This window comes from Callithrix jacchus, chromosome 5, assembly GCF_049354715.1.
Source record: "Callithrix jacchus isolate 240 chromosome 5, calJac240_pri, whole genome shotgun sequence".
Classification (NCBI taxonomy): domain Eukaryota; kingdom Metazoa; phylum Chordata; class Mammalia; order Primates; family Cebidae; genus Callithrix; species Callithrix jacchus.
In genome coordinates this window covers 91,556,141-91,570,129 of record NC_133506.1, presented here as the reverse complement: position 1 = coordinate 91,570,129, position 13,989 = coordinate 91,556,141, and the positions used below count along the sequence as shown (strand labels likewise).

Sequence of the window (13,989 nt, the reverse complement as noted above, 5' to 3'; positions counted from 1 at the left end):
GGGCGGCTATATAAGTGAACACAGGCACCGCCCCTCTGCCCCAGTTACTGAGCCGCCGCCGAGGACTCAGCAGCCTTCCCCTCGAGCCCCCTCGCTTCCCGACGTTCCGTCCCCCCCTGCCCGCCTTCTCCCGCCGCCGCCTTCCGCAGGCCGTTTCCACCGAGGAAAAGGAATCGTATCGTATGTCCGCTATCCAGAACCTCCACTCTTTCGGTAAGCTACGGGGAAGGTCTCAGGCTCGGGTGGAGCAGCCGGGCCTTCCGGGCCGGGAGACGGGTTCCGGGAATCTGCCAAGCGCTTCAGGCCTTCGTAAGCTCGGGCAGGGAAAAGATGTCCAGGGTTGCAGGGCAGCGGGATCGAGGCCTGGGCCCCGGGGTCGGACCCTGAGTGCGACCGGAAGGAGCGGGCGGGAGATCAGCGCTTGGGCGGGCCCGGCGTCTCGGTGGCGCATTTACTAATGGCTCCTGGATCTGTTCAGGCCACACCCGCCCTTCCCACCACCCTTGCGTCCCGTCCGTTACGTCACTAGCCGTTGTCACGGAGCTGAAGGGAAAGGCGGTGCCAGCTCTTAAGTGGCAGGCGTACGCACCAATGGGAATGAGAGGCTTGGCCCCGCCTCTGGAGCGTTGGTTCCGGCGGATTGCATCAGCCGGGTGGGGCACCGCCTGCCAGCCCGGGCTCCCTCGACACGTGATCGGCTTCCCAGGCAGAGAGGGAGGCTCGGGCGTTCCCTGAGTCTGAGGAAGCCGGCCGTCCCTGACTGACCTGCTTAGGGAGAGCCAGCAAATAACTCATTCGGCCTCCCCCAAGCGCTGTCGATTTCAGTGTTATTTTCTGCACACACAAAATATCTGGGGGGATGGCAGTTGCATCTGAGCCTTGACAGCTCTGAACGAGTTTAACCTATCTTTTCAGACCCCTTTGCTGATGCAAGTAAGGGTGATGACCTGCTTCCTGCTGGCACTGAGGATTATATCCATATAAGAATTCAACAGAGAAACGGCAGGAAGACCCTTACTACTGTCCAAGGGATCGCTGATGATTACGATAAAAAGAAACTAGTGAAGGCGTTTAAGAAGGTACGTCTTAAGTGAGATTACAGAAAAGTCATAATGGATTTGTCCACAAGGGGGTGCCCGCTGTGTTGTATTGTTAGCAGAGGGGTATAAATGCATTCAGGCTCTTGCTTGGCCTAATTTGTTTTGTTTCCTTTGTGCTTGCAGAAGTTTGCCTGCAATGGTACTGTAATTGAACATCCAGAATATGGAGAAGTAATTCAGCTTCAGGGTGACCAGCGCAAGAACATATGCCAGTTCCTCGTAGAGGTGAGTTCAGTCACTCTTGATTGTACTCCTCTACTGGTAAATTTTAGATCCTATTAACTTCTGCTGGGGACATAAAAGTTGGCTGAAGCTGAGCAAAAGCACAGTTGGGTTTTAAAGTACATAGACTTACGGTTTTTTGTTTTTTCGTTTTGTTTTTTTATAAAGGTGGGGTTTCACCATGTTGGCCAGGATGGTCTCGATCTCTTGACCTCGTGATCCGCCTGCCTTGGCCTCCCAAAGTGCTGGGATTACAGGTGTGAGCCACCGCACCCAGCCAACTTACTTCTGTTATATTAAAAAAAAGGCAGAAGGGACTTGACTGCCTTCGATTTACTGTTTGTGTGGATCTACTTTACAAATGCAGATTTCAATAGTACACAGACATCTTGCAGAATAAGCTAGATGCTGGCTTGTTTCTGCATTTGTTAAGGATATGAGGTTTTAAAATTTAATTTCCTGAGTATTAATACTAAAATACTATATTATACCCCTTGATATAATTGAAGAGCTTTCAGATATCTGACGAGTCTCATTCTCTAATTCAGAATCTTGGAAGGCACTGGGTGTTCAAAAAAGGTGGATCTTAACTGAGGACCCTCCATTGAACCATTGTGTGCACCCCTGGCTCTTGGGCAGTGTAGTAGCAGGAAGGCAGGGTTGTTGCTATTAGAAATGGAGGCTTTAACGCTCCCTGTCCACCATCTAAAACTTTGCCTTTTTGTTTTTTCAGATTGGACTGGCTAAGGACGATCAGCTGAAGGTTCATGGGTTTTAAGTGCTTGTGGCTCGCTGAAGCTTGTGAGGATTTCCTTGCAATGAGTAGAATTTCCCTTCTGTCCCTTGTCACAAGTTTAAAAACCTCACAGCTTGTATAATGTAACCATTTGGGGTCCACTTTTAACTTGGACTAGTGTAACTCCTTCATGCAATAAACTGAAAAGAGCCATGCTGTTTAGTCTTGAAGTCCCTCATTTAAACAGAGGTCAAGCAGTAGGTGCCTGGTAATGTCAAGCTTGAAACCAAGGAGTACCATCATGTTTCAGCCAAGCCCAGAGCCCAACAGACAACCATGGCCAGAAACTCCTCCGCTCTCCCTCTGCAGAGTTCCCTGCCCTAAGAGAATGTTACCACCTGAACAGTCAGTGAATCTGAGAGGAGAGGATGGGGTAAGGCAGCACCAGCAACTGTACCACTAGAAGGGAGCCTTTGGTGGTAGAAGATCCCCTGGTGTCTCCAGCCTGACCTGGTCAGAGTTCAGAGAGGCCCCCTTCCCTCTAGTGAGATGATAGGACATCTGGCTTGCCACAAAGGTCTTTTTGACTAGACGTATCCTAGCTAAGAGATGTCCAAACATCAGAATGTGTGGCCAACCTTCTATCAGAGTTAAACTTTTGACAAGGGAACAGATCTGAAAGTGATGAGTCATGTAGCTAGCTGTAGAGCTTGCACCTTAATAGCAGTGGCTGCCTAATGCCATGTGAAGTAACAAACTGGTTTTTGGTTTTTTTCCCCTTTCAGTTTTAATGTTACGTGTAATGTATTTAAACCCTTATTTAAATAAAACTTGTTTTCAGAAATACCTGACTTGCAGATTCTATTTATATATAGTCGATCTTGTGAATATAAAGGAACCACAGAAATGAGCAGTGGTGGGTATGTCTATACCCACAGCTTCTCAATAGGGCCTGAACTTGGCCAAGAAAACCTTTATGAGTTTGTCCTTCTCTGGTCAACTATTTTTATTTTTCAACCTTTTTTTTTTTTTTTTTTTGGTCTCTTGTTTTGAGATGGAGTGCAGGGACACAGTCACTACAACCTCTGCCTCTCGGGTTCAAGCAATTCTCATGCTTCATCCTCCCTAGTAGTTGAGATTATGGGCACTAATTTTTGTGTTTTTAGTAGAGACAGGGTTTAACCATGTTGGCCAGGCTGGTCTCGGACACCTGACCTCAAGTGATCCCACCTGCCTCGGCCTCCCAAAGTGTTGGGATTACAGGCGTGAGCCACCCTGCTCACCAGGTCAACTATTTTTGCAAGTATTTACCCAGAGTCATGCTGTCCTGTTTATCAGTGTCTTGGAAGAAGGGGCTGCATGGCTGAGATTCTTGGCTGCCAACAGCCTGAATGACACAGTGGTCTCTGGGCTATCAATGTTAGCTGTGGAGGAACTCTGATAGAGTAGATTGCTTGGAAACCTTGGAGCCCCCTCAGTAACAGCCTTGGTTTAAGGGCACAGAAGGAAGGAGATGCAGGCTCTGTAGCAAGGACAGTCATGCTGTGCGTTAAGATCCACAAATTGCTAGGAGTGTGTACTCTGGGTAGTGAGTTTATAGTATTTGAAGAGCTGAAGTTAAGTGTTGGGAGGCCATCCCTCACAAAGGACAATGAGTGGCAAGTAAAAGACCAAGTTCTGATCCTGGGTCCGTTAATTTAGTTTAAAAAGTTCTCCCGCGCTGGGTGTGATGGCTCACATTTGTAATCCCAGCATTTCAGGAGGCTGAGGAGGGTGGATCATCTGAGGTCGGGAGTTCGACACCAGCCTAACCAATGTGGAGACACACTGTCTCTAACTAAAATTGGGTGGATATGGTGGTACATGCCTATAATCCCAGCTACTCGGGAAGCTGAGGCAGGAGAATCTTGAACCCAGAAGGCGGAGTTGCGGTGAGCCAAGATTGCACCATTGCACTCCAGCCTGGGCAACAAGCGAAACTCCGTCTCCATTAAAAAAAAAAAAAGCCAAGCGTGGTGGCTCACCCCTGTAATCCCAGCACTTTGGAAGGCTGAGGCAGGTGGATCACCTGAGATCAGGAGTTCGACACCAGCCTGACCAATATAGTGAAACCCAACCCTGTCTTTAAAAATAAATAATTCCCAGCACGCATATCTGGATATAGTCATGGGCTTTCTAAGGATGCTTCATTCAACAATGAGCCTCATACATAGCTGTGATACAATAAGATTATAATACTTTTTGGGGGGTGGTTTATTTGGGGTTTTTTTGTTTCTTTTTTTTTGAGATAGAATCTTACTCTGTTGCCCAGACTAGAGTGCAGTGACATGATAAATATTTTGTTTTGAGACTGTTGCTCTGTCGCCCAGGCTAGAGTGCAGTGGTGCAATGTTGGCTGGCTAACCTCCGCACCCATGGCTCAAGCAGTTATGTGCCTCAACCTGTACCTTTAATGTGTTCAAATACGCAGATACTTAACATTGTGTTACAGTGGCAAGCTTATGTATGGCTTTGAATGTGGCCCAACACAAATTATTTTTTCTTTTTTTTTTTAATTCACGTGGGTGCAGGTGGGCTAAGGCTAAAAAGGGCGTTAGCTTTTTTTTTTTTAAACACAAATTCTTAAACTTTGTGAAAACATGAAAATTTTTTTGGCAGTTTTTTTTTAGCTTATCGACTATTGTTACTGTATTTTACGTGTGGCCCAAGGAAGCCAAAAGATAGGACACCGCTGGCCTATAACATTCAGTAATGTGGTACAGGTTTGTAGCCCAGGAGCAACAGGCTGTGCCAGACACCCAGACGCGGAGCAGGCTGCGCCATCCACACCCAGGCGCATAGTAGGCTGTGCCAACTTAAATTTGTGTAAGTACATGATAATGTTCACAGAAAACACAACAGGCCAGGCGCAGTGGCTCACGCCTGTAATCCCAGCACTTTGGGAGGCCGAGGCAGGTGGATCACAAGGTTAAGAGATCGAGAGACCATCCTGGTCAACACGGTGAAACCCCGTCTCTACTAAAAATACAAAAAATTAGCCGGGCATGGTGGCGCATGCCTGTAATCCCAGCTACTCAGGAGGCTGAGGCAGGAGAATTGCTTGAACCCAGGAGGTGGAGGTTGTGGTGAGCTGAGATCACGCCATTGCACTCCAGCCTGGGTAACGAGCAAAACTACATCTTCAAAAGAAAAACACAACATCACCTAACGATGCATTTCTCAAAGCATATCCCCACCACAGAGTAATGCAAGACTACTAAGTTTACTACCAGCCCATTTTGTAGATAAAGGTATAAGGGGTGAGTTAGGTTAGAGGCCAGGTCAGGAAACCAGGTGAGGTGTGGAGGAGGGCTGGTGAGAGTCTGAACCCGTGGCAAGCGCCCTAAAACTGGGTGATTCTTGTGTTGGAATACCACAGACTGCATAATGGATAGAGATGCATTTGGCTCACAGTTGTGGAGGCAGGGAAGTCCAAAGGCATGGCACTGGCGTCTCGTGAGGGCCTTCTTGCTGCATCATAACATGGTGGAAGGGCTGGAAAGCAAATGGGGGCCAAATCTATACTCCTGTTGTGGGCCTACTTCATTCATGAAGGCAGAGCCCAGGACCTAATTACCTTTTAAAAGTCCCACCTCGGCCAGGTGCAGTGGCTCACACCTGTAATCCCAGCACTTCAGGAGGCTGAGGCAGGTGAATCAGTTGAGACCAACCTGGGCAACATGGCAAAACCCTGTCTCTACAAACAGTGTAAAAGTGAGCCAGGCATGATAGCACATGCCTGTAGTCCCAGCTACTCAGGAGGCTAAGGAAGGAGGATTGCTCCCAGGAAGCCAAGGCTACAGTGAGCTGTGATTGTGCCTCTCAGCCTCCCGAGTAGCTGGGACCATAGGCGTGCACCACCACACCCAGCCAATTTTTGTAGAGACAGGGTTTAGACGTGTTACCCAGGCTGTTTCAAACTCCTGGACTCAAGCAATCTGCCTGCCTTGGTCTCCCAAAGTACTGGGATTACAGGCATGAGCCACCACACCCAACCATCATGCCTTCTTAATTATACTTTTCTTCATTCAGCCTGAGATAGGTTACATCAGTTGGATGAGGGTGCTCACCAACTTCCTCAGTTCTTTTTTTGTTTGTTTTTTTGACAGAGTCTTGTTCTGTCATCCAGGCTGGAGTGCAGTGGCACAATGTCAGCTTACCGCAACCTCCACCTCCCAGGTTCAAGTGATTATCCTGCCTCAACCTCCCACGGAGCTGCGACTACAGGCTTGCACCTCCACGCTTGGCTAAATTTGTATTTTTAGTAGAGATGGGGGTTTCTCCATGTTGGTCAGGCTGGTCCCAAACTCCCAACCTCAGGTGACAGAGTGAGACCCTGTCTCAAAAAAAAAAAGGCACCCCACCTTCCAATAACTGTTCCATTGGCAATTAAATTTCAACATGGGTTTTGGAGGAAACATTCAAACCACAGCAGTGATTCTAACCCCAACATTAGGAACTTGTTGTGTGAAAGGTCCTACAAAACTGGTCTGTTTCATGAACACAAAATAATTTAGCACTTAGCTCCAAGGCTCCAAGTACAGTGGCATTGTTCAAAATAGTTGGGTGATACTTTCAAATGAGTAAGATTTGACCGTAAAGTAGAAAGAAGGGCTTTTCACAGAGGAAGCTCTAGAACAAGGCTGGAGGCCAAATGCACAAAAGACCACAATCAAGATGAAACAGTAAGAGAAGAGAATTCCTTCTATGCTGTAGGTTGTGAACGCTAGGCTGTTCCATCTCATGCTTTTTAAGGCCCTCCAGTTCTCTAGGATGGGATTATTCCAAGTTAAACCATCAACATCTATTAAGTCAGCTCTGTGGAGCCAAGCAAAGCAAGTATCTGTGAATGTAAAACTGAGGAAGTTGACCAGATGTGCTGTCTCATGCCTGTAATCCCAGCACTTTGGGAGGCCGAGGCGGATGGATCACCTGAGGTTGAGAGTTCGAGACCAGCGTGACCAACATGGAGAAACCCCATCTCTACTAAAAATACAAATTTAGCCGAGTGTGGTGGCACAAGCCTGTAGTCCCAGCTCCTTGGGAGGCTGAGGCAGGAGGATCACTTAAACCCAAGAGGCAGATGTTGTCATGAGCTGAGAATGTGCCATTGCACTCCAGCCTGGGCCATAAGAGTGAAACTCCATCTCAAAAAAAAAAAAAAAAACCTGAGGAAGTTGGTAAGCACCCTTATCCAACTGATGTAACCTATCTCAGGCTGAATGAAGAAAAGTATAATTAAGAAGGCATGATGGCTGGGTGTGGGGGCTCATGCCTGTAATCCCAGCACTTTGGGAGGCCAAGACAGGCAGATTGCTTGAGTCCAGGAGTTTGAGACCAGCCTGGGCAACATGACTAAAGCCCATCTCTACAAAAAGTACAAAAATTGGCCAGGCATAGTGGTGCACGCCTAAGGTCCCAGGTACTCAGGAGGTCAAGGTGGGAAGATAGCTGGAGCCCAGGAGGCGAAGGTTGTAGTGAGCCAAGATCCCACCACTGCACTCCAACCTGGGTGACAGTTAGACACTGTCTCAAAAAAAAATATTGTCTCCACTTGATGGTTGAGAAAACCATGTGATGTGGACATTCCCAAGGTTAGTAAGTTGTGGAGCCTCATCTACAACCCCAGACTCCCCGTATGCCACTTCTCCCTCCAGCTGGACCTGCACATTCACAATTATGTGACTCATTTTCCCGGCAGAGCAGGAGCAGAAATAAATAAATAAATGCTCATTTTTACAGAGATTGTTGAGTGGTTGGTATCTACAGTACACTTGGGGCATGTCAGGCAGACCCCCTGTACTCAGGGAGCTGACTGCTTGATAGGCAGATGTAAGACCAGCACACAGCCTTGATACAGGACAGAAAGGGACCCAAAGAGCCACAGGTTCTCAGGACTGGGAAATCTTCCCCACGCCCATCTGCAGCCAAGCGGGCCAGGAGGGCTTCACAAAGGAGATGCTGTCTGAAGCCAGGCATTTCGAACAGAGAAAAAGAGTTACACTCACCGGTGAAAAGGCACCTGGAAGACTGGCTGGGTGCAGTGGCTCATGCCTGTAATCCCAGCACTTTGGGAAGCCAAGGCCAGCGGATCACTTGAAGTCAGGAGTTTGAGGCCTGCCTGGCCAACATGGCAAAAACCCGTCTCTACTAAAAATAAAATTAGCTGGATATCATGGCGGGCAAGATGGTGCCACTGCCTTCCAGGCTGGGTGAAAGAGCCAGACTGTGTCTCACAAAAAAAAAAAAAACCAGCCGGGCATGGTGGCTCTTGCCTGTAATCCCAGCACTTTGGGAGGCCAAGGTAGGCAGATCACGAGGTCAGGAGATGGAGACCATCCTGGCTAACACTGTGAAACCCCGTCTCTACTAAAAATATCAAAAAATTAGCTGGGTGTGGTGGTGTGAGCCTGCAGTCCCAGCTACTCAGGCGGCTGAGGCAGGAGAATCGCTTGAACCTGGAAGGCAGAGGTTGAAGTGAGCCAAGATCGCACCACTGCACTCTAGCCTGGCTGACAGAGCCACACTCTGTCTTTAAAAACAAAAAAAAGGATTGACTATGGTGAAAAGTTCCCTCAGCTGCCTGCTCCTTAGTCCCCCTCTCCCACCCCGAGACCCCCAGCCCTCCTGTTCCCATCCCCACCCCCTGCAACAGCCACACACTGGGACAAACTGAGTGTTTCTTAAAATGACATGAAGACAAAATGAAAACTGGTCAGCTAAAACTGCACAGAAAGCTACAAAAGAACTTTAGAACCTATTCTAGTTGCTGTCAGCTCTGAATAAGCCAGAAAAACACATAGCATATTCGGAGAACTGAACCAGACCTTCTTCCTTATTTAGCAGCCTCGATGGCGCCCCCTTGTGGTAATAGTGTAAAAACAATTTACAGTGCACAAAGCTTTCCAATTTTGCAATTAAGAGCTCCTTGACCTATTTTTAACTTCTTTTTTTTTTTTTTTTTTTTTTTTTTTTTTTTTTTGACAGAGTCTTACTCTGTTGCCCAGGCTGGAATGCAGTGAGGTCTCCTGTTAGGCACCCGCACCCTTGCTGCCCCCTCCTGTTCAAGCCTCTCATTTCTTCCACTCTTAGGGATTGTCCTGACTGTCTCCTTTCCCTTGGTGGTCCCACCCTGTCATGACTTCGTTTATGTCCTCAGTGTTCCTGATCCTAAGGTTCTATGTCCAGCCATGACTTCTCGCCCAAGTTCAGACTCCATCGCTAGTTCTTTGTTGTGTTCATTCATTCATTCATTCACGCCCATGGAGCACTCATTCTGTGCAGGCGCTGTGCCAGGTGTGGGGGCCCAGTGGAGCAAAAGAAACCACACTCCTCACTGGGTTTTCAGTGCTGCAGTCGGGGAGTCAGATGCTAAACCAATCATCATATAAATACTGAATCATTTCAGCTGTGTCTAGAAGCGGCCACATTTGGGCCTGTGACAGGGAGAGGCACAGTCTCTCTTCTTCCTGCTCTTTTTCCTCCATATCACAATTATATGACTTATTGATAGGGCAACATTATAATTTGTTTGTTTGATTTTGCCCATCTTTCTCCACAAGAACATAAGCTCCATGTGGGCAGAAACCTTTGTTCAGGGCTGTATCCCACTGCCTCCAAGAGTATCTGGCACATACTAGGTGCTGAATAAGTATTTTTTGGGTGAATGAATGGATCAGACTATGAGAAGTTTCAAATTGACAGTTACCCTCTATAATTATGTGACTTGCTAGGGCCAGGCACGGTGGCTCACGCCTGTAATCCCAGCACTTTGAGAGGCCAAAGTAGGCGGATCACTAGAGGTCAGGGATGCAAGACCAGCCTGGGCAACATAGTGAAACCCCCATCTCTTCCTTTTTTTTTTTTTGAGACAGAGTTTCACTGTTGTTACCCAGGCTGGAGTGCAATGGCACGATCTTGGCTCACCGCAACCTCCGCCTTCTGGGTTCAAGCAATTCTCCTGCCTCAGCCTCCCGAGTAGCTGGGACTACAGGCGCGCACCACCATGCCCAGCTAATTTTTGTATTTTTAGTAGAGACGGGGTTTCACCATGTTTACCAGGATGGTCTCGATCTCTTGACCTAGTGATCCACCCTCCTTGGCCTCCCAAAGTGCTGGGATTATAGGCGTGAGCCACCGCACCCGGCCCCCATCTCTTCTTAAAAAAAAAAAAAAAAAAATTTTTTTTTTTTTTTTTGAGGAAGGGTGGAAGGCAGGAAGGCAGGAAGGGAGGAAAGGAGGAAGGGAGGGAGGAAGGGAGGGAGAGAAGGGAAGGAAGGGAATCAGGCAATGAGAGAGACATTGCCGACCTGGATCTAGAGGTCTACAAGTTGATTTCTTGTTTTCTTTTTTTTGAGAGAAGGAAAGAAAAAGAAGGAGTGGAGAAGGAGAAAGAGGAAGAAAAAGAGGGAGAGAGAACGGAATGTTGCTTTATTCTAAAAAAAAATGGGTATTAATAATGGCCAATCAATATTTCATTTAAACCTATGAGTAGGTATGATGTGGTATTGACAAGAATGTATATTTTGTGTATTTAAAGTGGAAAGCTCTATAAATATTTATTAAGTTTACTTGTTCCAGATCTGAGTTCCAGTCCTGGATATCCTTATTAATTTTCTGTCTCATTGAGTCTAAGTCTCTATGTATCTGGGTGTTAGGATCGTTTGCTCTTGTTGTTGCATTGATCCTTTTACCACTATATCTTTGTTGCTTTAAAATCTATTTTATCAGATACGAGAATTGCAACTCCTGCTTTTTATTTATTTATTTACTTTTGCTCTCCATTTGATTGGTAAATCTTTCTCCATCCCTTTGTTTTGAGTCTTTGTGTATCCTTGCATGTGAAATGGGTCTGGATGTAACATGCCTTTGGGTTTTGGCTGTATCTTTTGATTGGGGGATTTAGTCGATTTAAATTTAGGATTACTGCCATTTGATGTTAACTGGCTGTTTTATCCATTCGTTGATGTAAATTCTTCTTTATGTTGATGCTCTTTACTTTTTGGTATATTTTTAGAAAGGCTAATACTGGTTGTTTCTTTCTATGCGTAATGCTTCTTTCAGAAGCTCTTGTAAAGCAGGCCTGCTGGTAATAAAATCTCTGAGTACTTGCTTGTTCATAAAAGATTTTATTTTTCCTTCGGTTGTGAAGCTTAGTTTGGCTGGATATGAAATTCTGGGCTGAAAGTTCTGTTCTTTAAGGATGTTGAATATTGGCCCCCACTCTCTTCTGGCTTGTAGAGTTTCTGCTGAGAGATCTGCTTTAAGTCTGATAGGCTTCCCTTTGTGGGTAACCTAACCTTTCTCTCTGGCTGCCCTTAGTATTTTCTCCTTCGTTTCAACCCTGGTGAATCTAACGATCATGTGCCTTGGGGTTGCTCTTCTTGAGGAATATCTTTGTGGTGTTCTCTGTATTACCTGGGGTTGAATATTGTCCTGCTTTGCTAGTTTAGGAAAATTTTCCTGAATAATAACCTGAAGAATATTTTCCAGCTTGGATTCATTCTCTCTGTCGCATTCAGGTACACCTATCAAACGTAAATTAGGTCTTTTCACATAGTCCCACATTTCTTGGAGACTTTGCTCATTCCTTTTTATCCTTTTTTCTCTAATCTTGTCTTCTCATTTTATTTCATTAAGTTGGACTTTGACCTCTGATATCCTTTGTTCTGCTTGATCAATTCGAGTGTTTAAACCTGTGCAGACTTCTTGAAGTTCCCATATTGTATTCTTCAGTTCCATTAATTCACTTATATTCCTCTCTAAATTGTCTATTCTCATTAGGATTTCGTCAAACCTTTTTTCAAAGTTCTTAGTTTCTTTACATTGGGCTACAACATGTTCTTTTAACTCACAGAAGTTTTTTATTATCCATTCCCTGAAGCGTGATTCTGTTATTGGGATGCACTTGTTCTCCATCAAGCCTTGTTCCCTTGTTGATGAGGAACTGTGATCCTCTTTAGAGAGAGAGGCGTTCTGATTTTGAGTATTCTCAGCCTTTTTGCGCTGGTTTCTTCCCATCATTGTAAATTTATCCAGGTGTCGTCTTTGTAATTACCAACTTTCAAATTAGGTCTGTGAGTGGATGTCCAAGTTGTTAATTCCCAGGGCTGAAATATGAGCAACGCACTGCGCCGGCCAAAACAGCGGCGTTAAGACTGATGATGCTTTTCTGCCTGGGAATCTCCAGTCTGGCTTCCTTCTTGAGTCCGTAATAGGTGAGTCTGCCTTCCCGGAGCTCCAAACGTCGGTCAGAAGGGGAACCAGTCCCATTTACTCTGCACCAAGAGCTGCCGCGCTGAGGTGGCAGCACAACCACTGAACCAGACACAAGAGTCGCACTGGCGACCCGTGCCGCTCCTCCACTGGGAATCTTCTGCTCCGTAAGTGACCAAAATTTGTCTGAAAGTGTGGCATCCTCTTGTTCTCTGCGCTTTCACTGGGAGCTGCAATCCCGAGATGTTAGCGATCAGCCATCTTGGATCATTCCCCCCAAAATTTTTTTTAATTATGTGACTAGGCCAAGCACAGTGGCTCAATACCTGTAACCTCAGCACTTTGGGAGGCCAAGGCGGGTAGATCACGAGGTCAGGAGTTTGAGACTGGCCTGGCCAGTATGCTGAAACCCCGTCTCTACTAAAAATACAAAAGAATTAGCTGGGCATAGTGGCACATGCCTCTAATCCCAGCTACTCAGGAGGCTGAGGCTCGAGAATTGCTTGAACCCAGCAGGCAGAGGTTGCAGAGAGCCAAGATCACGCCATTGCATTCCAGCCTGGGCAACAGAACGAGACTCTGTCTCAAAAAAGAAAATAAAATTATGTGACTTGCTCTCTCTCCTTTGCATCCCTACTTGATAAAGCCAGAGGGAAAGGCTGGAATTGCATCAGTAGTTCTCAGAGTCTGGAGACAGTGTCAGTTGCCTGGGGTGGGGGTGGGAGAGAAGAGATGAGTGATACTGGTATCCAGTAAGAAGAGGTCAGAGATGCTGCTGAACATCCTGTGATCCACAAGGCAGCCTCTTACCCCACATAAATAACTATCTGGCTCAAAATATCAACAGTGCTGAGGTTGGGAAACCCTGGGTCACATGCACCTCCAGGAACTGTCATAAAGCTGGGCGAGTTTTCAGCGTCACCCACATGACTGTCTTCTGTCTTTCCCGCAGCCAAGCAGCTGCCATCTCTCTCAGTGAGTCTCAAGATTTTTTGGACCCAATGATCCTTTTCCCTGTTATATCAGCAATCTAGAGGACCAAGTTGAGAATTTTAGATGTTTTCCATCATATTCCTGGTGTATGCTAGGAATTTTATTTTATTTATGTATTTATTTTAAGTAGATAAAGACAGGGTCTCACTATATTGCCCAGGCTTGTCTCAAACTCTTTGACTCAAGTGATCCTCCTGCCTTGGCCTCCCAAAATGCTGGGATTACAGGCATGAGCCACCATGCCTGGACTATGCTAGGAAGTTTAAGTAAAAGATAATTGGTTGGTAAATTATATGATAGGTTCTTCCTTCTCTAAAGTACATTTAAAGTATAATCAGTGGTAATCATACCATTCCAAGATTATTTTGACTTTTGTCCATTTAAAAAAATGACAGAAAGCTGAGTGTGCTGGCTCACGCCTGTAATCCCAGCATTTTGGGAGACTGAGGCGGGTGGATCATGAGGTCAGGAGTTCAAGACCAGCCTGGTCAAGATGGTGAACTCTCATCTCTACTAACAACTATAAAATAATTAGCCGGGTGCAGTGGCAGCCACCTGTAATCCCAGCTACTCGGGAGGCTGAGGCAGGAGAATCACTTGAACCCAGGCTGCACTCCGGCCTGGGCGACAGAGTGAGACTCCATCTCAAAAGAAAAGTGACAAAACAAAACAGCATTGTTCATT

General features: G+C 46.3%; 1 protein-coding gene across 1 annotated transcript; it reads left to right on the top strand.

The window, feature by feature from the left end:
* Positions 1 to 37: 37 nt before the first annotated feature.
* On the top strand, positions 38 to 2,902 carry EIF1 (eukaryotic translation initiation factor 1). Its single transcript, XM_002764017.7, has 4 exons — positions 38 to 213; positions 916 to 1,079; positions 1,224 to 1,325; positions 2,056 to 2,902. Exons 1-4 carry the CDS (start codon positions 183 to 185, stop codon positions 2,098 to 2,100), a joined length of 342 nt encoding a protein of 113 aa, XP_002764063.1. The 5' UTR covers positions 38 to 182; the 3' UTR covers positions 2,101 to 2,902.
* The last annotated feature ends 11,087 nt before the right edge of the window (positions 2,903 to 13,989 follow it).